Source organism: Pezoporus flaviventris, unplaced genomic scaffold (genome assembly GCF_033815535.1).
Source record: "Pezoporus flaviventris isolate CSIRO_AGI_PZ_B2104156 unplaced genomic scaffold, CSIRO_AGI_Pfla_v1 ptg000002l, whole genome shotgun sequence".
Classification (NCBI taxonomy): Eukaryota; Metazoa; Chordata; class Aves; order Psittaciformes; family Psittacidae; genus Pezoporus; species Pezoporus flaviventris.
In genome coordinates, this window is record NW_026892550.1 from 85,633,230 (window position 1) to 85,660,655 (window position 27,426).

The following is a 27,426-nucleotide window of genomic DNA, read 5'->3' on the forward strand; positions in this document are numbered from 1 at the left end:
ACTGATGAGAAATAAATAATCATTGTTTTCTAAACAGTATCTTTTGTCTTTCATGTTTCTTTCATCCTGATCCATGAACGTCACTTATTCATAAGGCATGGGCTAATCTCTGTACTGATTCATGTGCCCTCAGTAACCATAGGATTCAGATTCAAATTGAGGATTTTTAGGCTTTTTACTCTAGTCTTCTAGTGGAGAAGCATTTCTACAACTCTGCCATTATTAATGCTTTTTGTGGGGCAGAAAGTACTGAATCCATTGGCTGGTTGAATGCAGGACCTGTAGAGAAGTATCCATTTGTCCTGTATCTCATAGAAAGCCACGCAGCTGAGATTTTCCACACTCTCAAACCTTGCTTGCCTGTCTACTACTCACACTTCGCTAGTCAGACACAAACTGAGCTCCCCAGATTGAACTGAAATGACTCTGTGACAGAGACTTGGAGAGCTGGCAGACAGACCTGCAGAGGAGTTTGATGTGCAGGGTACATTCTTCCTGGAATTAGTAATTACATCTAAGATTGTGTAATGTTTCTAAACCTTGAAACTTCTGTCAAGCAACAGAAACTTTAGACATTTGACGCAAAATTAGCAATTAGTTCTGGAAATAAATATATAGTTAATGTGAAAATTTGGAGTTGACCAATACCAGATAGGGAATTCATATCTGTTTGTCAGTTGTTTTAAAGAAACTAAAAAATTGTCTAAAATACTAAAAAAAAAAAAAAAAAAAAAAAAAAAAAAATTTTTTTTTAAAAATCTGTGCTTTGTTTCACTTTTTTATGATCTGTAAGGTCAAAGGGTGGATAAAAGGTTCCACCTAGAGGCAATGGCTATTTACCCTCTGAGCGACTATCTACATACATGACTCCGTCTGAAGTGATGAGATGCAATCTGAGTTGTGGAGCAGGCAACTTATGCTTGCATCTTGAGCAATTCTGAGGGAGGGAAGCTGACCTAAGTCCGAAAAGCTTCCCTGAGACAGACTTCTCCTTCCCACTTGAACTCTGGAAAACAAAGCGTACTAATTCCTATTTATTACCTCCTCCTGCCCATCAAAGGGAAGAGTGTTCCTTCTTCTCTCATACCATTACTCCCATGAAGAGTTTCAGTCTGAGATAGCCAATTGCACAAGCTGGAAGTTACCAAACAGTAAACCTGACACTGGAATCAATACAATGCAAAGCCAATTAGTTTTATGTAGAATATTTTTATTATTACATTGATAGTCTCTGTTAAATTAACTTGGGCACTCCTAGCACATACCCAAGGAATAAATCTTTTTTACATTACACACAGTAATGGCAAGAGGGACACAAACTCAGAAAAACTTTATTTTCTATTGAGGAGATAAAAATTTCAATTACCAGTTTGAAAGGTATGTATGCTATAGGGAATATTTGGATATTCAAAATTATCTATAATTCTTTTCTATGAGATACTTGCTGATGAGTAAATTCTGACCACTTGACAGTCTTCCTATGCAGTGGGAAGCATGGTGGGATGTATTTCTCTGGATAGTAACTGCTAGCATGCTTGCTGTGGTGCTCACTCTTGTTACCTTTGCAGACTTGGAACCACTGGCTGTAAGAGATTTATGAATCTCTCTGGTTCCAGGCACTTCCAGCGCGCGATGCTTCAGGGAGCCAAGAAACAGAGCTGGAAAGGCAGGAGTGCACTTTAAAGCATTTCCCCTCCATGTGTTTATAAAGCATGGTATGGGAAGAAAACACAAACACATGATCAGTGTTAATTCTCAAGGCTTAAAAAGCATGTGGGCTGTAGCGCAAGGCTGCTTTGTGGGCCCTGAGCTGTGTGCGCAAGCAGAGGAGATGGGGATGCTTGTGGCTCATAGCTTTGTGGTTGAGGTTTTCAGTTTTCTTTGCCATATACCAGCCAGGCTTTGAAGATGGCCAACAAACATCTTCAGGTATGAAAGTGCACCTACACATAAGTGCATCTAAATGCAAATCTGTACAGTCATGCATACACATACAGAAACTGCTCGGAGAAACAGGACTGACTGTCTTTTATAAGCCCTTTGTCCAGCTGCCCGTCCCTAAGGCTGCTGTGGATCCGCATTCCCTTGGGTAATTGCCAAACCCAGTGTGCTCTGGCTGATGTTTGCTGCAACAAGGTGGTGTTGGATGGAGTTTTTCAGCTTCGGTCCTTGGAGTATCCCTGTTAAGGGACTCAGAAGGGTTCATTCCTTTCGGTCTGGTGATGCAAAAGCAGTTAAATGTGATTCAGAACAGGGGCTGGAATCCTGAGTTCGTTTCTACAGCTGCAGTGATTTGTGATTTTATGCTTAAAATATTATGCAGATAGAGAAATAGGGAGTGCTGGTATGAAAGGATGAAATAAATGTTCATCTGTTTTCCCATGCTCTGGAAGTAGAAGAACCTCTAATATCAATAGAGAAACAGTCTGTGTAATTTGATCATAAAATGTAGAGGATTTGCTTTAGAATAATTTGCATTTTTTGACGGCAGTCATCTGTCTGACAAGATTTACTTTCTTTTTCTGTCTATTTTCTGTCCATGATTTTTTATAGTTCATAATACTTAGTTGCACTATTTTTACAAACAGTTTTTGCTGCTGAAACAAGTACTGTTTCTCCACTGCTCTCAGACTCATAATTCCCACCACTGGACCGATGAATGTCTTTTCTGCTAAGTGACTGGATACGATTGCTCTGGGACTGAACAATTTAGGATTCTCCATGTACTCATCACTTACATGCACACCTATGCATCGACATACACACACATATACACACAAGTAAATATATAATTTACTACCAAAAATGAGCCACACTGCTAAATTCAGCACCATGTTTTAATGCACCTTCCTCCCTTGCCTCAGGAGGGTTCTGAAGCGTGGGTTTAGATGAGCTACGTTCAAGTGATAGAACCAGGAAAAATGTGTCATCATTAAATTAAACAGGGCCTTTGACTCTGCTGAGGACATGTTCCCTTCAAAAAACAAGCAGCAGAAGCAAAGTCATGTGCAAATAATGAAAGAATCATTGCAGACTGTTTGGGAGGGCTAGGAAGCAAAGAGCATGTTCACAGGCATTGTTTGCTGCTGGTATCCACAATGCCCTTTGTCTTCTGCAAATGTTATTGCAATTAAAAACTGGCTCAGCCAAATGAAGTGAATCAGACAGTGCTTATTTAGAAGAATATTTGGAATGAATAATATGTGGCATAATTTCTTAGACTGACAGTTATGAAACCTCTTCCTTTTTCAGAAGGCCTTTGCATGTCTTTATAATATTCTTTTTCTGGCCAGCCAAAATATGAATTTGTTTCCCTAGCTAAGAAATCAGCATTCTCCAGCTTGTATGCACAAGTATGTAAGCATAAGTATAGTATACTTCTGTACTGCTTATAGGAAACCCACAGGATGAAACAAGGGCATGTCTGTCTGGGGCATACACTGGAATTTCTTTGCCTGTCACAGAATGTGCCTCCCAAGCCAGCACAAAAATCAAATTCCCAGGACCGAAGGTAACATCATTCTCCATTTAACATGGGACTAGAAAGTGGATTCCACAAGGGGGAGCTAGAAAACAAATAATCTTTCTTGAAGCAGATTCTTAAACTCTTTACAGCATAAAGTGGTGGACGTGCTATATGTGTCCCTTATCAACCACAAGGGGTGGCTGAGTTACCGTTGCATCAAGTCTCCCACTATGATGTGTCTTTGTTGTATGGAAACATCAAGTCGTGCTTCAGGGCTTTGTAAAGACTGACGAAGGATTCAGCCCAAACGTCTTTCTGGTGCCCCTGGGACTGAGCAGCCCTGTAGGCTGTGTAGACCATGGTCAACACTGTCCTTTCAAAGTCTTCTTTCTTGAGGACCCTTGGGTAGGAGGACAGCATGCTACTCAGCCTGCGGATCTCTGTGATGCTCTTGGGGATAATCTCATTGCAGATGGTGTCAAATTTAGCAGCCTTCCTCAGTGAAGCAAGCTCCTCATCTTTGATGGAGATCCTCTGACTTTTGTCAATGTCAAGCTCAGCTAAGAGAAACTGGTATAAAATCAGAACACAGAAAGCTATTTATCTTCTCCAAGAGACTCTGCACAGTAAATGTGAATTAAAAACATGTCCATAGGTCTTTACTTTAGCTCAAATAGAGACAAAACTTTCATTGCACTGGCTGGAGGTGGTGCAGAAAGACTCTATGTAAATATTAAGACTTCTGTGTTACCTGCCTGGGAAAATTAGAGACAGGCTATGGGGAAAGGAGGGAGGAAAAGGAAAATCTAGGTAGTCTTCTGTTGTCCAAAACAGGCATTAGTTGCTGCTGGTGCTACATGGGTATTAGAGAGACAGCAGCAGAGCTGGGAAAGGCTGTTTACCCTGTCAGGAACAGCAGCAGCCCTCTGAGAGAGCACAGCAGTGGCTTCCCTGCCCATCTCCCCTGTCTGGACTCCAATCCCAGTTTCTCAAGGTGTGAGATAGATAGATTTGACCCATGTACCTTCTTCAGGTGGGCCACTGTTCCTTAGCTGACCATATGATACTGTAGACTGTGCATTATATCTGCAGTCTCCACTGCTGTGGAAGAGGGGACCTGAGTTATTTTGGAGTGAAACACTCATGCCCTTGGGATTACTTTGCAATGTACTCTTGGGACTAAGATTTAAACCAAAGAATTTTAATGCATTATGTTGTTAATACATAACTGTTCTGGAAGAAATTTGCTTTCAGTAGAAAGCCGTTTGCTTTGTTTTTCATTTTGCCTGTCAGTGAACTAGAACCCACTAGTCTGAGGTACTGTAGGCAACTGCTGCGTGCTTAAGTGCTGAAAAAGCTGAGGCTGTCATATATATGTCTATTTCTTCCCTTCTGGTGAGCTGTTACATAGTCAGCAATGGGTTTACTGCAGGAATGAGTAAAAGTGCCATGAAGACAGGTAATAGATTACCCCCGTGTGTACAATAACCCCAGTCTTGGTTAAGGTTTAAGGTACCATCTGCTCTAGTATACTGAACCTCATAAAGCAGGACCACATCATCCAGCGAGTTTTGTAGCACTGGGTTAAGGAAGGCAGCTGAGGACCTCTTGAATCGCTGAGCAGCTGGGAAAAGCATAGCTGGAAAATAATAATGGGAAAAGAGAGGTTCCATAGGGTGGCAAACACTGAAAAGAGGAAGTACTTTTCAACAGTAGATTCAACCAAAGAACTTCTTGTTGCAAAGACTTATTCTACACTGACTTCTCACTGTAAATAAAATGGGTGACATGGTCTGCTTTGACTCTAATCTACTAAGGATGGAGTTTAGCTGTTTGTCCTGTATCTGTACAGTCTAATACAGAGTGATTTATAATCCAAGCCCGGGACTCTGAGGTGCAGCCATGATGTAAGCAATAATAATGATAACTGCAATATCAGCATTGCCTGGAATACATATTCTTCTCCTGGCTCTGCAAGGGGAAATTAATAATGACCCTCAACAAAGCCTTCTTTCTTCAGGCCATTCTCCTACCATCACACTTCTAAGACCCTATATTTCTACTGGTTTCAGCTGCCTAAATGTTAGTCTCTCCTTAGTTGACAAAAACAACACCTTCAGAGTAGATCACCTTATCTGTCCTGGGCATATATGTCTGGAAAGAGTGACTCACCCTTTGGAGATGCCTATCTTTATTCATTGAGCCTGTTACCAGCTTAGACAAGATAGGTACATTCAATGAGGTGAATCCCATTTATTATGACTTTAATACTTCACAGTGTTATAGCTAGAAACAACAAACTCTGTTATGATCAGATACTTATTCACTACTGCAAAGTGTACTATAGACATTGTTTCATGGAAATGAGACAGAAAAAATATGTATAGCTCCTAAATTCAGCATCCCAGCGAGGTAGAGCACGTGTGGAATCAGTGACCTGTACAGTCCAGAGTATAGAAAACATCTAATTCTATATTACAGATCATGAATGTGCCAAGCAAAAAACCAGACATATTGAAAAGGACTTGGTCTCTGCAGTAACCTTTCTCCAGCACAATGCCTTTAACACCCAACTATCTTGTCTGGCACAGCTGAGGAGGTGCTGAGTTTGGGAAAGGTCACAAGCTGCCTGCAGGTTCTACTCTGCAAGAATGTTTTTCTGGCTGACCACTGGTAACTGGGCTATACCCATTTTCTGCTGCTACTCAATCTCTGATGTTCACCCCGCTTGCTCAGTTTTGCTGAGACACACTGGAGCTATTCCATCTTCTGCTCTTGGCAATTTGAGAATGATATTGAGTGCATGCGAATCACTTGAAACTTCAAACACTAATTGCTGAGTAATTAAAACTTTTATTACTGGGCAATTAAAGCTCTAATTGCTAAGCAGCTGGCAGAAATCCAGTCCATAATGATGACAATTCATTTTTATCTCTTTTAGATCCTCTTTCAGTGAAAAGAGCCTTTACATATGCAGATGGTTTACATCTCAGATATACTTTGAGTCATGGAAAAGGTGCCTGTGGCATCTTCCTTCAGTGCTCTCCTGCTTATTGTCACCACACCAATCACTTTTCGCTTTCAAGCCAGGTGCAGATTCCTACCATGGAGCTGAGCTGGGAGTCAGTCATCAGATTCAGCCCATCACCACTCAGCCAGAAAAACCCCAGTGAAGGACTCCCACAAAAATGAATACCATATTAGCAATTTAGTACTGACCCACTTGCGGAATCATAGAATCTCAGAAAGCAGCTGAGTTTTCCTACCCAGGTGTTCCCAGGATAATATGGATTAGGTTAAAAGATTCAAAGGGACAAGAGTGTGAGCTGCTATATTGTGAGAAAGGACTTTGTATGCATATCAGAAGCATGCCATCTTCTGCAGGGACCAGACTAGCACTGACTCCCTGATCTCATTATCTTATTCCCAAAACATATCAAACCTTGTTACAGTCCTTGGAGAATCTACTCAGAAACTCTTTCAGAGCTCATTTGTTTTTGTCACGACGATCTGATTTTCCTGATCTATGTTTTATTTCATTCCTTTCCTCTCTCTCTTTTTTCTTCACAGCAGTTAAATCCTTCCACCATCGTTCCCTACACAATCCTTTCCATAAATTTACAAGCTCCTCTGAGACTGTGCAAGTATTCAGAGTAAGCATTCTCTGATTTTCATTACACTTACTTAACACACATGTAAATTTAGCACAAAAGCTGAGACAGAGAAAGATTTGAAGCCAGTTTCTGCATTTAGGGATTGCAAATTCTACTTGAAGCTTCTCTGCTGGCTTTATTTCTTCCTGCAGTTACTTCCATATCTGACATGAGTTAGCGGTGCACTATCAAAGAACAGCAAAAGACTAATGCTATGACTTACCCTCTCTTTACTATTTTCTTCCCTAATGGAGTTCCATGTAAAGCTACCAAGCAGATCTTCCATAGGAAGATGCAGAGCAATGTGCATCACTTTATGTTGATGTTGCAGCTAATTCATTTCAATGACAGTAGCAGTGAATGTCTGAGCAGAGATCAGTATTAGCAAGAGAAAGCCCAACCCAGTGATCTCTGAAGTCAGTGAAGAGACTCCTAGTGATTTATTGGTTTTACTTCTCTTACAAATGTGTCAAGACATCTCAATGGGGATGTGGCTGCTTATGTCCTGAGGGCTGAACAGTCAGATAATAAGAAAGCTTATGATTGACAGAGATGAAGGAAGAAAAATAAGGGATTTTTATTATCCTTACTGAAAACATTTTCTATTGTGTATCTATGTATCCTTTCTTCAGAGGGGCCTTAGGAGAGCTCTCTGATCTGACTTCCCTTGTGCCCATTGAGGTCTCAGGGCTGGAGGTGGATGGGAATGGTGGTCTGGGCACAGACATGTGCTCCCAGCCTACCTGCCCAGCTCTGAACAGCCTTATCCTATGCCCTGGAGTACATCACTGTTTGTGCTTGAAGATAGCGAGCAGCAACAAGTCTACTCCTAAGGGTGGTTAAAACTGCCTGTCAAAATGTGGTGCAGGAGCCTCTGTTTTCTGCACTGCTCACTGCAGGAACCTATCCAGTCTCTCACAGCTCTGTTGACCCAAATCCACCTCTCCTTCAGGGCTACCCAGGTTTTTAAACAAAAGCTGCAGCTGTGTTTGCCAACTCATTGGCCTGCTTCTAACTATTTAGCTCATGACAGCTTAGAAATTTCTTTACAGTTTAAGCATACTGAGGCTGACAATAGTTTTATTTTAAAGATGCTTTCATCTGTCTTAAGAACAATGCCAGAATTTTCTGTACCTCATTAACCTCGTAATAAACATTAACAATGGTCTCAGGTTTTCCATGTAGTTTTACTGGTGATGTTACAGATGTTTAGTTTTGCTTTCCAGTTCACCATTTCCCAGCTGCTGCCTGTGATGTGTTTGCTCAATAAGTATAGAGCATAGTTGCAGGAGTGTTCAATTATTTGTGCACCATCAATGCCCCTTTTTTCTATGAAAAGGTATGAAGCCAAAAGCATGAATCAGGCCAATTGCTCCAAAGCACGTACAGCTCTCCAGGGCTCCATGAACACAGATTAACTGAGGTCACAACTCAGTAGGAATTATTTTTATTTACTTCAGAGGCATGGAAAAGGGCTATCTCATTGCTTCAGTGGGACCCTTTTTATGAAGGATGGAAGGAGCAGAGGAACAAGAAGGACTTGTGGGCCAAAAACTCCTGTCTCCCTGCAAGCAAAGCAAAGGGGAGTTGCCTGTTGATGTGGCGAAAGGCAGTGGCCCAGCTGGAGTGGTCCTATAAGCCAAATTCAGTCAGCAGGCTGCCAATTGTGTCCTGCTGTCTTAGATTACTAGGATCTGACTCAAAGTAACTCATGAAAATCATTTCTATGGGTATCATGGACTTCCTGGGACCAGCCCCTATTTCTGGGAGTGCAAAGCAGGACACAGTTGCACAAACAGCAGCAGTTCCTGTACAGTGATAGACCTAAAAAGGAAAAGTGATGCCTCCTTTATGTCTTCACCAGCAGTTGTAACAGGGATTAGCAGCGCTCTGCAAGACCATATCCTCTCAGACCACCACAACTGTCTTTTTACTGCAAGCTCAAAAGAACCCTTTACTAGTGAGAAACAGCTACAAGCTCAGCAGTACATCCAGCTTGATCCCTCACAGCAAAAGATTCCCTTTCCTGCTCAAAGCTTTTGAAGTCCAGATTCCTAGACCTCAACAGGAAGAAGTTAATGCATCCCAAATTATAATGACAGCAAATTCTCCCTATTTGGCTTTATCTTATTGGTAAAGCAGGGAATAAAAGTGTTTACTGCAAAACAGTTGTTCAGCACTGGAGTGCATTGATGTGTGGAAACAAACATGCATACTGCCCCCTAAATGAAAGGAAAATGCAAAACTTTCTAGGTTATTGTTCATGAAGGCATGGTAAAGTATGTAAAACATATTTATACACATTTATTGGCTACTGCTGTTTTGTTCTGCCCCACAACAAGCCCAGAGAAACAAAGCATTTGAATTATGCTCCACTGGTGTGAGTTTTTCCCTAGCCTAAACATCACATAGCTAGGAAAATTAATAAAATATAAAGTATGGCCATGCTGAGATTTTTTTTCATGTGAGCTTCTGCAAGAGCCAAAAAAGACATCTCCTGGGCTAGATGCATATCCCTTTTTAAGCTTGCTGTTAGTCAGTTTGGAGCATTGCTGGTTCCACTAGTGAGCTGTAAATTTTCCGTGTGTCACCACATTTTTCTCTAACCTGCCTGGAACTTGCACTAAAAGGGTCTTAGCACACCCAGAGTCTCCTGTCGAAAGATTATATTTGTTGATAACCTAATTAGAGATTTTCTCACTAGCCTTGACTTCTTTGAAAGATGAAGATGATTCTTCAAGATGAATTCAAGCATTTCCCAGAGCACATGAAATGAGCACTGTCCACAGGGTGATTGTGTAGGCAGAAACAGCAGCCATTAAAATGCCATGCAAAAATTATGAGTGATCTAGGCTGGTTGAACCTATTCTGTTGCAGCAACTGCTGGGCAGTTCCTAGAAGTCATTGTTGCTTTGTGCCTGCAGAAGGTATTGGCACCAGAAGCAATGGTGAAACTTCAGGGTGAAGTGGTGTTGACCTATGGGAGGTGTGTGGTGGGCAGTGAAAGTAGTAGCATAAATCACAAAAAATGCAGTGCTAATAAGTGATGAAAAGGTTTCATGCATAGTAATCCCATCCTTTGCTTCCTGTCTTGCACTTTCCTCATCCCCAGAAGGATGTGTGTGCACCACCTGAAAGGTTTTTATACTGCCTGGGCCTGCAATCGTTGCCAGGGTTGAAATTGAGCTTTGGCTGGCTAGACCTGCGGAAGAGCATGCTCAGGCATAGTTTCTCTATGCTTCCTGAGTTTTTGCTTTTCTGTATCAAAACTGCTGTATTGCAAGTCATTGAACAATTTGCCTTAGCATAGGAGAAATTGAAAGAGTGGGAAGCTGGAGGAAGAATAAGAGGAATAAAATAAGGAAAAGACACACAAAAACCTAGAAAGATGGGAAAACACTTCAGTGCTGCAAGCTAGCTTCTGAAACTTGTATCTGGAATTGCAAGTACCTCCCATGACAACAAGTGCAATGCAAAGGCTTCTGCATTCCAACTTTAATACATTTAAATCTCTGTTACTGGGAGATTAAATCCCAATGACCCTTAGGAGAACACAGCTGTGACATGGAGAAGACATTTTAATTACAAACCAACATGAACTAGCATATTTTTAAAAGCAGCTACCAAGAGAATTTGCTGCTTTTTTTTTTTTACTTTCAGCTGCACATCCTTGCTATCTTGGCTCCTAAGACAAAAATTAATAGTGGCAATGTTCTCTCTTTATTCCTGCCGGCTGGCTAAAACTGCAAAGAGTAATTTGTTTCTTCTTTAGTTATAAAAAGAGTGGTTAAGAGCAAAAAGCTCTATCTCAAAAGTCTAAGTTTTGTCAATGAGGATGTAGGAAGTAATCTCCCCACAAAAGCTGTCAAAAAAAAAACCAACCCACCATTTAAAACCCTTAGAATTAATACCAGACTCTATTCAAATCCTTAGATCATCACAAAACCAGTTTTTTCAAAGTTATCTTTTTTTTTTCTTTTTTTAAGAAACAAATGTATCCTGAAAGGGTATCCCAGTTCCATGAAACAGAACCCACTCCAACCGAACTTCTGCTCTTCATGACTGTCCTGAGATGTGTTATTTTAGGTTAACGTGCAATAGAGTTTCTATATAAAATCTACAGGGATAATAGTCTTTCTAGGTACTTGGCATGAATAAGAAATGTGAAGGTGTATTAGAAAGACCAGAAAACCCCTTATGTTTACAGAAGTGTGTGTTGCTGGAGAAGGAAATGATGCCTCTGAGACTGTGCTTGTGAGAGGTGGAGGATTTTTTTCTTATTATGTAAGTAAAATGGTTTCAAAGATGTGACTGGCATCAACCAACTAGAATGATCTAGAATTTATTCCCTCAGATGAAATTTCCATTATGCAGCATTTTCATCTGTACCAGCCTGTAGCAATATACACTGTGTTATTTATTCTTCCCTTGGTCATAAGGAGGGTGTTCCCACCTGGAATTATAAATATACCCACCCAGAAAAAAAAAAGAAGATGCAGTCAGCCAAGAGAGGCCTTTAATGTGCTAGAGTAAAGTTACCACAGAAGGCATGGAGAGAAAAAATGAGCACAAAGAAACTGAAAGTATGTGAAATATATTGTTATCCTCTCATTTGCTGCCATATTACCAGGAACTAGGGGATAGACTGTGGTGAACACTGTATGAGTGAAAGGAAATAATGAACTATTAACTCTGTTCCATAGGTTTAACACTGACACAATAAGCAATTTTAGCAACACAGGAAATTTCAGGCAGAGCTGGAAAAAAAAGCAGTGCTTTATATCTCTGTTTTCATTGCAAGCTCTCCTTCCCAATCTGTGTTGCTCACAACATCTCTTATGCAAGGGGAAGACACAAAGCAATCTTAATGAAACAAATTTGAAAATGTTTCTTACAAATGAGCAAGTGAAGGTATCTGATGATGATCCAATCTACTTCCATTTATTCAAGAAGAAGCAGAGAAGGGAGGGAGGAAATACAGCTGGATGTTGGTGTTTATGTGCTGAGCCATAGGGAAGGACCATAGCAGAGTGAAGTGGATGACTCCTGTTAATGGAGTGAGAGCACTCAAAATCAAAGCTCTGCTTCATGGGAAAAGGCAGAGCTGCAGCAGCTCCAAGAGCTCTATGCATCATGCTGTTGCTGCTCTGAAAAGAAAGCCCTTCAAAACAAATTCTCTTTCCAGTTCTCTGCTCTCTTTTTGTACTACCATCACAGAGCCCAAAGGGGAGGGTTCAAGACTCACACCACCTCCTCACAGGTGTACATTTACACAGAGCTGAGACACCCCACAGAGGAGAGGTGTCCAGTAGCTTAGAATGGCTTTTTTTTACATTTTGTTTTACTTTTTCAGTCAGGCTTCCTTGGTTTCCTGGCAGGCAAAAGCAACTGAGAAGCTAGGGTTTTGCTGAGGCTGACCTAATCACAGCTGCAGCTGCAAGGGGCAGTCTGGCACGCTGGACCTGCAGTGAGGCTCTCCCTCCTTCTCTTTGTGCTGACACTGCTTTTCATGGCCAAACAGTGAGTCAAGCCAGAATTCTGTCTGGTCATGAATGAAGGGGAAAAGCAAACCAATAAAAGAGTGGTAGATTTTGGCTGTCTCACTCCCTATCACAGTTACTAGGCCATCAGCACTCCTAGCTGTGAGAAACTCCCAGAGCAATTGTGGTCCAACTGCTTTTAGGACAGTCCAGTTCTTAGATGACATAGAGATGGATATCAGCCCTGCCCTTCCTCATGCCTGCACACCCTTGATCTGACCACCAAACTAATGGGGTCCTTTCTGTGGATGGTCACCTCAACTAGTGTAGTCATTACTCCTGCTAGAGGTGAGGGTTGGCTGCAGGACCACTAGCTGCCAAACGCTTCTTTTCCCTTTATGCTTACATCCACCAGAACTTTTAACAGAGTAAATTCAACCAGCACAAAGAATTTATTCGCAGACTGGATAGTAAGAAAGGAATCAAAGATCCAGTTTGAACAACACATCTAGCAGGGAGCAATACGAACTTTTTTATTATCACAAACGACAGCTCAGATTCTTCAGTCTAAATATCAACTGCTGTCATTGACTAGTTCCATAAAATGTCTATTCAGAGTAGGAACAATATCATGTGCTTTATCTGAATGACCAATACTATGTAGATTTGAAAGGTCTCCTTGAAATTATCTTGCCTTTTTATCTGGCAGAATGGGAATGCCCTACCACATGTTTACAACAGAACAAGCAGATTTCCATTTCATGATGGCTTCTAGTTTGAAGTGTCTGCCTTTTCAGAAATGTGTGTTAATGAAGTACAATGCATTGGATATGTTGAAAGTGACACTACATGAAATTCTGTGCAGGTGGTCAAATTGAAAAAATATGTGGCTATTCTGACTTTAAAATTTATGATCTGCAGATTAAGAAAAATGATGAAAGTTTCTTGTTATTGCTGACTGAATTGTCATGTGCTGAATTATCCTATGGGAACTGTCCTACCTGAGATCATGGAGTTGTTAGTTGAGGTAAAGAAAAACAGAAGAAATCATGGGGATCCTGGAATTATTCACTTAAGCAGTCTGTGAATTGTTTCAACCAGCAAGTAGATTCAAGTATTTGATGGTGGGGTTAGGGATTATTACTGAACTGATAACAAACTATTTATTATTTTATTTGTGTATGAACTGCTCACTCACATATACTAGCACACGTGCAAAACAAGCTATTCCTCAAACTCACTACCAATAGTGCAGCTCAAAACTGAGAAAGAATAAACATTATATTGACTCTTTCTTCTTCCTTACGTTAGAAAGAATCAGAATTGTCTTCCATTTTCCTTCAAATCCCCATCCATTTGAAGTAAATTGTTAGGAGGAGAATACATAAATCCTAGTTTTCTGCTTCCTCTGCTCTGGGATTTCACTTGTTCTTTAAAAACAGGGAAACCCCAGCTGCCTTTCCAGCTGTTCATTGAGCTCCAAATGTCAGTGCACCTGCTGCTGGTTTTCTTAATGATGTGAATATGTGCTGGATAGAGAAAGAGTGTAATTCAGCCTTGCTCAATAAAGAAAAAGCAGGGGCATACTTGGTTGTTTTTGTGAGGAAATGAATTATTTCTTGAGACAATTCCTTTTCTAATCATTGCATATTTTGTAGTAGTGATGATAAAGACATCTGAGAAAGTTACTAAGAGCTGAATATTGATTCAGGTATGTTTCTGAGCTGGACCGGTACAGCTGTTTTGCCACCTCAGCAGAACATGAAGGGTGAAAAGCTGTGTTGTCTCCCTGGTAATAGCCACTGTAAGCACTGTAAGAAGGCATCTATTCTGTCAAGTTCACACCTGCATGAATGTCTGGGCCCCACTACGTTAATTTCTGCATCTGCATGAAAATAGTATTAAAAAAATGGAACTCGAATATAATCATCCATAAATCTAATCAGTGAATTTCAATGTGTGCGGATCAATGGTGGGCCAAGACAATCTTTGTGATACTTCCAGAAGCATAGCAAAGAAATCTGACAGATCAATGCAAAAATTATTTTTATAGCTGCCTTCCCCACACTCCATGGAAATATGGGATGTCTTTTTTTCACTGTTCCTTGTTATCTCATGCTCTCCTGAATCTGACTTTTCCTAAATCTCTCAGGTTTCACAATCTCCTGAAATAAAGCTGAGACTGACATACAACTGGATTCACCATTAAATACATAAAGACCTTCCAGAACCTTGAGTATGGCAAGTTGCTAAAGGTAGCTGGACACTGTGGACAAGCTCCTCAGATGACCTGAGCTGGCACTATCAGCCCTGCGATGCTGCTTTATGGGTAGCCAGGTCACAGGGAGTCCTGTGCTGTGAAAGACATGATTGGGATCTGAGAATAGAGAAGAAGGTTAGATTCAGGCCTACATAAATCTTACAGCCAAAAAATAACCCAAATATCTTGTTTTCTGAGGAGTAGGACCTGAAAGACACAAAAGTGCTGACAGTTGCATCTGAAATCGGTGAAAATTCAAAACTCAACATCTGCTGCTGCTGCAGTTCCTGCTCCTATGGATGCCATCCCTCAATGGCTCCTAGCCCAAGACGACCCTGCCAATTTTCCCCACATGTTTGATTCAGTGTTATTCTTCCTTACCATATATTCTCTTCTTCTAGAGTCTTTTGAGGTGAACTTGTAAAGTAGATTTTTGCTTACAGGAAAATAGGCTAAGAAAATGTTTAAGGAAAAAATATTAATAACCTCATGCTCTAAACTTAGGAAAAAGAAATTTAGAGAAAGGGAGGAACACTTAGTTTTCAGTGAAAACATCTAGCAAACTGCTGACTGAAACCAGGTGGGAATTTATTCTTTGATTTAACTCTTCTGTGCATGGTGACTGCTAAAGAAGACATTATTACTCTGGAGAAGTGGTTAAGCTCCTGTGATGCTGACACTGTAAATTTCAACCTGTCTTTCCCTGGATTTATGCTTTCTTATTACTAGTTCAAACACTCTGAAGATTGCATTATAAAAGGTGCTCACTTAGAAAAGTTTTTGCCAGCATGTGTACACTCCGTAGATGGTTGTTATAGGCTGCCAGACAAAAATTTTTGGTCAATCTGACAACTGTTGTCCCTAGAGGAGCAATCCTTTCAAAAACTAGATTCATCGTGTGATAATTCTGCATGATAGCTCTTCCTCAGCTTGGTGGTGGTAATGATCTTCCAGATAAGTTTGTAGAGATCATCTGATTATGAGTCTGGAATTGATATTTGTCTTACATCATCTTCATGACAGTCTTTTGTCATATTAGGGGAATTTTATTACTGGTCTTTGGAGTATAGGTAAGAGGTAATCATTGTCTGAGATCCTGGAGCACACTAGTACAGCACACTAATCATTTATAGGAGTAGACCAACATTTTGCATGGCCATAAAATAAGGCAGAGACTTATTGTCCCCATATTTATACTTCTAAATACTTGCCCCAGTAATCTTTAAGCTCTGTTTTGACCTCTGAGCAGTGCACAGATATTAAGGATGAAGCAAAATGCAAACTAGCTTGTCATGGTTGAGCTCCTTGGACATGCTGGATTAGTAGCTGTTACCCATCACATTGGGTTACAGAGAGAGGCTTATGTGAGCGCTCCAGTTTGTTGTGAAAAGGGCTCTCAGAAGGTGATTATAACTTTGTTTAAATAATGCATGGACTACTTTGTCAGCAAAGGCACCCATAAGGAAATGAAATGGGCTTTGAAAACAGATAAGTAAATCACAGTATGTTCAAGTAGCTGCTCCCAGCTGAACTGCAGTGAGAAGGACTACCACTCTTTTCCACCTCAGTGGGCAGACATTCAGGGGGTGCAGAGGTCCAGCCTCGGTTTCAGCAGCATTCATATACAGAGCCATCAGTTGATATACATTTGCTTCTTCAACAGTTAATGCTTTGTTTGGCAGCACAAATTCAACCAAAAGTTAGAAGCTCCAGGGGGACATCATAGATGGGTCTGAAAAGCCAGCTGGACATGATACACACTTCCATCTTCAATCATGTAAATAGAGAGAAAGGAGGGGTACCGATTATTTAAGACATGTGACGAGTTGGTTACATTTACCTCAGTGACAAATGTGTACAAGTAGAAACTGAGCTCTTTGCCTTGAAGGTGACATTTCACCGAGGAACCCTCACATGTTCCTTTGGAGCATATATGGGCACATGTCGCTCAGCTTTGGAGTTCACCTCAGCTGGACCGTGCTGGCTGTGAGCAGCATGAACAGAGATTAGGGCTGACATAACTGGGTGTGTGCTGGACTGATAGATTGATGGTCTGTGGCACATACAGTTAGTCATTCAGGGTTTGAAGGACATCCAGAAATTCCCAGCAAATGTCCAACAGCCTGTTCCCTAAATACCATTTCTGGCTAGAAAAAGGAGTGTCTTTCTAGGGATATACAATTGCTTACAGTAACCCTAACAGCTATTTACCAGGCAGACTCTTTAAAAGACAGATTTCTTCATCAGCTGGAGCCCACATTTCCCTGCTGTGAACATGAGAAATACAGCACCATAGCAAGACAAGCCGCAACCTGTGCAACTGCCAGCTTGTGACTGCCTCATCTTTCTCAGTCGCATTGTTAAACATCTAAATCCCCTCTCTGCATAACTGGAGGATTCCCTCCATCCGCAGCATGCAGCGTTGCCCAGATCTCAGCCAAGTGGTGGCTGTCTTCCCACTCTCTGCAGCAGGGCTAGTTTTAGGGAGAGCTTGGGTACAGTGGGAGAGGTACCCGGTACAGAATAGCAGGAAGGTTAGGTAGTGAAGCTAAAGACCCCAAGCCTGGGCCAGAAAGCACGTTTTGGCTGTTCCTGATGGTTGACAGAGGACACCTTGTATGAGTACTCGATTTATCAAAACTGGGATCCTCTGAGCTGAACTCAGACACTGTGCTGCCTGCTCATTTCACCCTGATTTCTCTCAGGCATTCTGTGTGGAAGCAGGGCCACATCATCTTCATCCTTCTGCTGGAGAGCCCAACACATGGCAGTCACACACTGCCCTTTGCCACTTGAGCCTAAGTGAGTCTGATTGTATCTGATATTTGATGGCTAAATCCGATTCCTGTTATGGGATAACCCAGGGTGGAAAAACCTTTGGGTACTTTTCTTCTGTCTTTGAGGGGGCCCAAATGATCTTTTGATTTGTTAAGTATGAGTCAGGGTAGGTCAACCCCTTTGAGTACTGTTTATTAAAAACCCCAGTGGCAGAAAACAGCAAAACAAGCAGTATATATGTTTTTGTCATTAGACTTGCTACCTTCCAAAGCTTTCTGCCAAATTGGCATGGCAATCCAGAAAACCAGAAGTTGCTGTGACTGTGACAGATTAATGGTTTCATTTAACACAGGCTGTACTATATTAGGATGTTTACAAGTAGTGTTTAATTGGAAATGGGGTTTGTTCAGTGCCAAGCTATGAACAATTTCAGTAAATAAAAATGAGGCATGCCTGAAATGTATTTTGGTTTAGGAGGGGGCTTAAGACATGAACAGTTCCCTCAGACATAAAATCTGCATTTAATAAATAAATTGAATAAACAATTACTTTGTGTTCCTTCAGTGCCAGGCATAAACAGAAATTTAATGTCATGGCTGTTATGAAAACCAGAGAGGAAAGTGAGAGCTTGCAGAACTTGATCCATCCCTCAAGGGTCTGACAGGGGGAAAGAGGAACTTGTGCAGCTGTGGCACCATGAATGGCATTAATAGGAAATGCTGTAGCCCAACAGCCCCATAAACCAGAACGTTTCTTGCAGCTCCTGTGGAATAAAACAGATTGTTTCTTGGGCTGTAGGAAGTCTTTTTTTTCATACCTACATAGTTTAGAAAGCTCAAAAGGACACCCATGAATAAAAACAACTGTGTAGGCACCTTGACATATTGCTGATTCAGTAACAGTAACTTTAACTTGTATACTGTGATCAGTGTTGAATTGCCCAGACTAGCTTTTCTCATCATCCTAGTGTGCCGAGAGGCTGGTCAGACCAGAAGCAAGCACAAGTCCTGCTTACATGAGAAAAAGACAGTGCCAGCTCCAGAGAAATTGAACTATCCCATGAGCCTGACAAGCAGACGGATAAGATGAAGACCAGCTGTGACAGATGGGCATCTTCTGAAGGGTGGGTTCAAATGGGGATACATACCATGCTGACAAGAGTCAGCTACCCTAATCTTAAATGTCCGTGTGCTTTAATCTTTCCCATCCATGTTTATCACATTTTCTGTCTCTCCACAATTTACCTTTTTCTTCCTCTCATTCATGCTGCCTCCTTCCATTGACATTTTCACCTCCAGCTTTTTCTCTGCTTTTTCACAGCATGTCTGCCTTTAACCTTTGCCTTCCTTTTCTGCCTCTCAGTGGCTCAGATAAGGCCTGCCAGTTTGAAAAGTCTGTAGTTTCTCCAAGACAGAGATTAGAAGCATTGGTTCTGTTTTGGTCATGCCACCATGTGCCAAATAGATGGATATGATGAAACCCTGACGTTCTGGCTTGCAGCGGATACCGACACCTAGTCCAGAGCAATTTACTCTCTTCACAATTAGGCAAAAACTAACCAGAATGTTCTGCTCCCCCAGTGCCATGCTAGAGGGTGGGGTAACCACAAGCATCGCAGCAGACCTTGTGTATCTGGGTCTCCAACAAGAGACTGCAGTGCAGCATTGCCTTTCCACTGTCCTGCTTCCTCCCAGGTAACCTCTGAGCTTTGAACAACTTATTTTTCCCTTTCTCAGCAACTTTTTTCAGCTACCCACCTAGCTCCTCCTGAGCAGAGAGACACTCAGCAAGTTTGGAGCCTGGCGACCTGTTTCCCTGTGGCTGGGGAGGAATTTCCAGAGGATGAGTGGTATGTGTGCCGATCTCAGGGGAACAGGGGTGTTGCCAAGACTAACCAGCAAACTGGGCCAGGAAAGGCCGCACATACGCTTTCACCAGAGGAAAGGAATGTTTGTGGAAACTGGGAATAGCGGAGCTTATTTAACTCTGCTCCTTTCCTCCTCACATTCTTTTTAGTTACAAGCCCAGCACTGAGCTTGCGCTGCCATGAGCACCGTGACAGTGAGAAAAGAAGAGCCAGGTTATTGCTGCAGCCTGGAGCCCCTCAGTGGGGATAAAAAGAGTCAGTGGCTAAGGGTTAGCCACTGAGTAGGCAAGGGAGCCCCGTGGCTTGTGGTGCAGACAGTCTAGTTTAATGTCCCTGAATGAGCATGTATGCTGTGGGGGATATATTGTAAAGCTGCAACAGAAACAGCCAAATAAAACAGGATTTCATGGTAATGAGAAACACAGGAGCAATAGGGGCATAGAGGATCCCTTCCTTGGCTTTATTTCCTTCAAGTGGGAGAGAATACCCCATAGATGACTGTCCTCTTGGAGGCATTTTTTTGTGCGTCTCTCCACAAGTGTTATTTGCAGCTCATCCTCAAGTTGCCTTTTTTTTTTTTCTAATCTTTTTATGATGCTTTGATACACTTCCTCTGTTTCCCACCATCAACTATCCATGTAGCAGACCTGCACCGACTTCACCCGTGCCAGTGCCATTCTGCTGAAAACCACTTTAACCAACAAATAACACATTTGGGCTGGAAGCTTTTAACAACCAGGGTTACTACAGGAAACCAGATTCCAGAGAATGGCCTCACTCCTGTGAGAGGCAAAACTCCCATCGACTTCAGTGGTGCTGGTTTGCACATTTAGGTGCTTTCAAAGTTAAAGCAAGGAGAAGACTATTTTGCCCACTTCAAACCAAGACACTCGCACAGTTCCCAGTTTTGCTGCAGCTGGGTCCATGTACCCAGTTAGCTTCTCTGCATCTTGGACAGACTCAGCTCCCTGAAGCAGAACCAAGGTTAGGGTTAGGTTTTTCAGAGCCTGGTTGAAGGTGGGTGCAGGCTGTGCATGCAGGCAAGCACCAGTGTTTATTCCCAGTAACCTAAATTGGCCCTATGGGTCCTGCCCTGCCTTGTACCCAGGCACAGGCACTGCATGCAAAGTTAATTGCTCCACCACTCAGTGCTTTACCTCAGCAATTTACATCTTGCTGTCACTATTTGAATAATCAGAGTCTCTGCAGCCTGGTGATGTTCATTAAGCCCTGCTGACTTTCCTTTCAATGACATTGTACTATTCAGTGCTTTTGATAAGATTTCTTCTGCCTGAGAAGTCATTCACTCCTGATGAATCTGGCATGTTTTACCCAACAAGGAAAGTATTTTATGCTTCAGAAACAGATTTTTTTAAAATCACAACATACAGGAGCATACACACAGAGCTGTCCTGAAGAGGTCTGGGGCAACTGATTTAATTACTCCGTGCATCACAATGAAAAGGGATGCTAACATTTCCTCTCCTTAAGTACACTGAAAGTTCTTTGGAGAAGGAAAGATTTTTTTCACTCTGTGTGTTCGCATAATGCCAGGTACCAATGGGGTCTCTAGGACCATCAGTCAAGTGTAAGATAATCAGGAGGGGACTCACAGAGCGCGATACATCTTTGCATGTGTTCATGAGTTATTTAACAGAGCTACTTCACCTGTGGAAGGGAACATTTTCTTAACAGCATACATTAAGAGTGGTGAGATGGCTGTTAAAGGTCAGGAGAAGGGAGCTATTTCCATGTGAAATTGTGAGGAGGGATTTGAATGGCAGGAAGTGTTTCTGAGCTGAACTTTGGCTGGGATATGAGGACTCTTGTACAAACTGATCCAGATCCCATGGCAGCTCTATACCTGGGACTGAGGCAAATAAATGGGACACTACAGAATGTAGTGTCCTAAAATGCAGGAATCCTGAAGAAAAAAAAAAAAAAAAAAGAGCAAAATGTCAACAAATGCCTTACTGACTTGCCAGTCCTCAGTACTGGAATGGAACTGGGATTACTGAAAAGATTCTACTGGTGCTACTTTTAGCTCATAGTTCTCACTTAGTCTAGCACATATCAAACAGAAAACAGTTTTATTTCATGTGTCTTCCACTTGTTGCTTACCCAATTTTCTTCAAAATTGTCTAGCTCCTTTCTAACTTTTGATTCTGTTATCTAGTTTATGACTGTATGAGCTGTAATCTTTAGCCATTTTTTGGCTGCTTTCTGGGGAGAAAGAGCCTCAGAATCACTTAGAGCCTTCCTTGCTAACAGCATGACTGCTTTTATAAAGTACAATACCCATCTGTGATCTAAACTAAACTGTAGAAGCTTCTATAATCTATCCTCTTTCTGATCTCATCAGTTTGGCATCATTGCCCTAGAAGAGATTAGAATATTTGATTTTTTTTTTTTAAAGAATCCTTTACATCTTTCAGTTTCAGGTGTCCACTGTGAATTCTGATTTAGGGATCATCCTCCATGCAGGTTAAATTAATTAAGTCTGCCCTCAAAGAAGTATCTGGGGAATCAGGACATGCTGAAAAGGATTTTGATTACAGTTGCAGCCTTACCCTATTGGATATTTATCCTACACAGGTTAAATCCTTTAAGAGACTTTTACCTTCTAGCTACCTTTCTTAACACCAAGCAGTTTTCCCAGGTACTAATACGTAATCCCTTTTCAGCCCCTTCTTCAGTCCTCTATCTCTGCTCTTTCTGCAATAGCTCTTTATTTAATAGTTTCAGACTGTCACCACAGCTGATGCCCAAGGAATTTGCCACTAGAAATAGGAGGGCCATGTCTGTGCTACACAGTAAAGCTTAGGGCAGAGGTGTCAGAGCCAGAAGAAGTGTAAGCATATCAGTGTGGTACTGGGATCAACCAGGTGATCCCTGCTGAAAGGCAGAGCTCATTCTCTTGGGCACATCCTATGCATGTGACTATCATCCTGTAGGGACACCAGCTGGAGTCCTTACACTGTCCTGTGAAGCGCAAGACAGGCAGCTTTTCTTGGCCCTGTGTCTATGGTCGTTACTCCACACGTCATTGTGCTACGCAGATATCCTTGTTACATCCTTAATTCATTAATTCTCACATACTTTCCAGATCTGCTTGAAAATGTAGTTTTGTCCTTGCTTTCTTCTGGTTGCTTAAAGGGCAGAAAATATTCTTCTAATGCCTCCTTCCTATGATTTACAGTGTAGGACAAAGTGTTTTTTAACAAGACCACAACCTGGTATACTCGAGGCCCTCTGGACATACGTGTATATATGTGTTTGACCATTTGTGTTGTAATTACATGCTGTGTTCAGGTCGTATTCCTTCTGCTTGTCTGTCCAAGCCAAAAATGCCAAACCAAGTGTTATTGTCAGCAGTGGGATCCCACAAGTTGCTCAATAAGGGAGTGCCTGGCTGTAAGGATGCAATGTGAAATGAGGGAAGAAGAGAGGCAAATAAGGTCACAAGGTGTGGGGATGCACTATATGCCCTAGTCTCCAAGGCATTCATCCTTTGCCCACACAGCAAGATCACCAGCAACCTGCAAATGATTACAGAATATAGAATAGGTTAAATACAGCTTCCTTATAAAAAGACTGTCTGGTTTTCTAGCAACAGCCTAACTCTCATTTCTACATAGTCCTCCCTCTCCTGGCACCAGAGACCTGCCAGCCTGCTGTAGCTAAGCCCACAAGCAGAAGAACCCTGAAAAAGTTGCTCATGTAGCAGCTGCTCCATCAGACTCACAAACTCAGTTGCCACAACACTAGAGCAAATACTAAAAGTTTGCACTGCTGTGGGGAAATTATGAGGATGGGCCTTCTGTTCTTTCAAGTAATTCCTTCTGCAGAACGCCTCTAAGGAGAGCAAACTGTTCCTCTGATGTTTTAGAACAACCATTTGACTTTGACAGAGCCCTAGAGACAAAATAATGCACTTGGACCAGATAGGGCTGGATGCAACTGTAGTAACTGTTTTTGAGGTTTCAAAGGCATAGTACAACCATTCCCCAAAAGCATGAAACCTCAGTGAGCTAATGTAGCTATTACATCATTTTCTCACTCGAGGGTGAAAATTTTTACTTTCTTATTTCGTGTCTTCAACGCAGAAAATCAAAATGCATCTTCGCTCCCTGAGCAAACATGTTAAGCATGGTACTTACTGTTTGTGTGCCATTTATTTGGATCAGGAAGCCCTTACAGCAAATAAATTACAGCTAGCTAAGGTGAAACATGTTAATAAGGATTGCCTTAGAGGTTTCTCCTGCAGAAGCAGGCAATTCTTACATTGCAGATCTGAAGCTGACTTCTGCTTTCCAATGCACTGGTGCTCATCAGACTCGTTTGATGAATGCAACTGAGTGGCAAGCAGTGACACTTTGTGTAGTTACCACAGCTGCATGAGAGATTTTTGTTTATTTTTGTTGACAAAGAGCAGGATCTGTTCCTTGGTTTCTGCAGCAAAAACATCTCTTAAGATCTGGGATTCTTATTTGTGACCTTCAGAAATTAATCTGTCCTCACCTTTACCATTGCATAGGGAATATCACTCATTAGAGACCTAACATTTCTCCCTAAAGAGGTGCTTCACAAAATCTGAGAGTGTAATGCCACACAGCTAATCCTACAATAGTATCAAGGAAACCTGAGATGGTGACAAGCAAATTATTTCATCACCATTCAGGATCTTTTCCTTATTACTCTGAACACGTCCATCCTAGAGACCAAGCTTTGCATATGACTTCTGAGCCAATGTCCACAGGTGGATCTAGGCAGGTTTAAGTGTGTGGTATTTATAACACAAATGGATGGGTGGGTGAGGAAAAAGAAAAAAAAAATAAAATCAAAAAGCCAAAAAGGAAAACAAAACCACTCAATTTTCCTGCCAGAAATGCTTTTATACATATATATATATATATATATATATATATATTTCCATTCATTGACACTTGTAAAAGCAAAGTGAAAAAGGAGATGGCAGCCTGGAGTTCCCACTCACCAATCAGCACAAGTATGTTCATCTTTCCTGATGTCTGACTTTTTTCTTGAGCCGAAGCTTCAATACTTAGCTACAAGGGCTGGGCATCCAAGGCTGCCCCAGTGCCCCCTAGTGAAAAAACAATGAAAAATGGACCATATTTTATCCGGTATTGACTGTTTATTTCTGCTGCAAACAACCACTGTTGATAATTAAAGCAGGATCCTTTGTCGTACTGGTTTGTAAACAATCTGGACTGCTAGTAAAAATGGAGATCATATGCAGATCTGTCTTTCATTTCCATTAGACCAGGTGCTGATCTGTCTTTCCTTTTCTATTGCAAAACTTAGATCAGGAGTAGGATAAGGCCTAAATGACTGAGGTTTAACCCAGAGTCAGTTGTCATTTGTGGAGGGGAGGAAGAGCTCTGAGTGTGCAGAAGGGTGTGTCGTGCCTCAGTACTCAAATTTCCCCTGAAGTTTCTAAGCAAATCAAAAATTAGGACAGTGCTCTGGCCCTCTAAATACTGCAAATTAGGATGGTATTGGTTGGGCTGACAGATAGTTTAGAGGAGTGGAGGTTCTCTGAAGTAGCTATTATTGAAGGAGTCATGCCTCTAAAACATATTTGGAGCTGAATAGTCCCAACAGCTGTGGAGAAAAAATGTGGTTTCCTCCTCAGCAAATGTCTGTATACAGTATTTGTGAGAACTGAATTCCTTATCACAAAGGGGAATGAATCTTCTCTTCCCACTGAAGTCTCAAAACCCAAACTCTAGAGCTTCCAAATTGAAAACAATCTGCTTTCCCAAAAGGCATAGTAGAATTCTGATGTTTTTCTTTAAATATTCATGGCAGTTAAATTGGCCTTTAATAGTTGCATGGATTCATTTGAGGGTTGTGTTGTTAATGAAAATAAGTGTGTTAGCAAAACTGAAGAACATCCTTAAATTGCATAGAGATTATTCCATGGAAATGAACCTTTTTCTTTTTCTTTTTTTTTTCCATTTCAGAGGTAAGGTAACCTCATTCTTCCAAAAGGTAGGTTTTTTTTTTTTAGTATATACAGATTTAGTTCTGATTTTATCACCCTTTTATGTGTCACCTCTGAAAATATGAGCACTTATGTGCAGAATTAAGAGATTTTATTATGACAATGGGTGTCATTATCATCTATTATACAGTAAGAGAAAAGTAAGATATATGCAGGTATAATGACTCATCCAGTATCATCCAAGAGGCTGATGAATACACTGGGGAAAGAATCTGCCATTCTGAGTCCCAGGCCATTGCCCTGACAGTGAGCCCCACTAACTGCAAGGAACAACTAAGCATTCATACAGCCCTAGCAGAATTGCATACCTCTTCATTGATTCATTCAGCCATCGCCTCCCCTGTAAAATCAAAACCAAACCCAAACTGTAGACTAGAAAGAAATCAGCTATACAGTTATAATGAGGAAGACATGGGCAATTGGGGTGGGGACGGGGCACCTGAATGCTTGAGGTCTTAACAGACCTCAGTGAATTTCAGTGAATTTCAATATCAGAACCAAAGAAATCTTTGGGGAGGTGTTTCCTTTTTCCACTTCAAGCAGCTACTGAACCCATGCCAAATACTGAGGAAAGAATAAAACAAAAAAGGGAAAGGACATCATCCCTATCTTTTAAGCAAGCATCTCCCATACAATCCAACAGTCCCAAGACATTTCATATGTTACTGCCACACACTTGAATACAAATATGTCACAACTACATATTGTCATATTGGCAGCTGAAGCCTAATAACTTTCCTTATGTTCTATGTGCTAGTCTGTCAGGGTAACATCGTAGGCATTCCTAAGCACCTTTCAAAATCCAGGCATTGTTGTGTTTACTGTTACGAGGTATCTGCCTGGTGGAACAGAAGATTATGCCACCTGTGACTGCAAAGGCTTTTGCTTTAAGCTTTCATCATCTATGATTTTTATTAATGCAGGAGAAAAGGGAGAAAGAATGAGAAAGAAAAAATTGAGAAAATAATGTTGGCTTGGTTCTTGGGATATTTTTAACATATATTATTTATATTATAATACAATACATATAGCATTTTACCTTTATGCACTTATGCATGTGTATTTTTCTATTTGTCTATATAATTACTTAGCTGACCTGTTTAAAGGAGAAAAAGAATTCGAGAGTTGGAAGGGACAAATTATATATATATTTATATATGTACTATATATAAATATATGTATGTATATGTAGAATGTAACATAATTTCAGACCAAATCTAAAAACTCAAAGTTTTCTACTAAACAGTTTTTCATATTTAAATCTTACCTCTGTTCCATTTGTGGGTCACAGTGGCATGAGCACTGTAATAGAACAACAGCAGCAGTAAAGTCTTCCAAAGCATCCTTCTCTTTAAAATACACATGTCTAGCTGTATAGTAGCTTTTTCAATTTCCTAGTTCCTTTCTTTTCAGGAATAAATAAATGGCTTTTCCTCTCCCCCTCCCCCTTTGAAGGAGAACCTGTCTGTTCTGAGTACAGCTGAAGTCAGTGTGCAGCTCCACTCCCAAACGAAGTCTCCTCGGGATCAGGAAACTTACTTTCACAGACAGACTTTGTTTTTATCCACATCTGGAATGACTCATAGTGCATGTGAGTTTGCTGGCAGCTGTGTGAATAAATATCATTACATTTTTGTACTTGAGTTTCATTTGTTATATGGCCCAGTTGGAATTTATTTTTGTCCAATAAAGAGCCACAAGTAACTTCATTTAAGGACACTTTTGGATCCTAGCTCAGTAGCTACTGCTCTGTAATGCAGGGGGCTATGTGCTAACCCATGTCTAAAGTAAAACCCTTGTCTGGAACGGTATACAGCTTCCCTTGGACGCTAAAGTCAGGGAGCGGGGTATGTGCTCTGCAAGAACATTTTGCTACTGTGATTCATATAATCAG

The 27,426-nt window shown here is 41.2% G+C and overlaps 1 protein-coding gene across 1 annotated transcript; it reads right to left on the reverse strand.

The window, feature by feature from the left end:
- Positions 1–2,199: 2,199 nt before the first annotated feature.
- FAM180A (family with sequence similarity 180 member A) lies at positions 2,200–27,426 on the reverse strand. The gene is made up of 3 exons (XM_061444886.1): positions 26,800–27,426; positions 5,005–5,105; positions 2,200–4,036 (listed from the first exon to the last, which is right to left on the reverse strand). Exons 1-3 carry the CDS (start codon positions 26,894–26,896, stop codon positions 3,695–3,697), a joined length of 540 nt encoding a protein of 179 aa, XP_061300870.1. The 5' UTR covers positions 26,897–27,426; the 3' UTR covers positions 2,200–3,694.

Bases quoted from the DNA above. Each gene is read 5' to 3' on its own strand.
- FAM180A (XM_061444886.1), bottom strand. From the start codon at position 26,896: ATGTGTATTTTAAAGAGAAGGATGCTTTGGAAGACTTTACTGCTGCTG. The intron at 5,106-26,799 runs GTAAGATTTAAA...ATTATTTTCCAG, and splicing joins GACCCACAAATGGAACAGAG to CTATGCTTTTCCCAGCTGCT. The intron at 4,037-5,004 runs GTTCAGTATACT...ATTTTATACCAG, and splicing joins ATGTGGTCCTGCTTTATGAG to TTTCTCTTAGCTGAGCTTGA.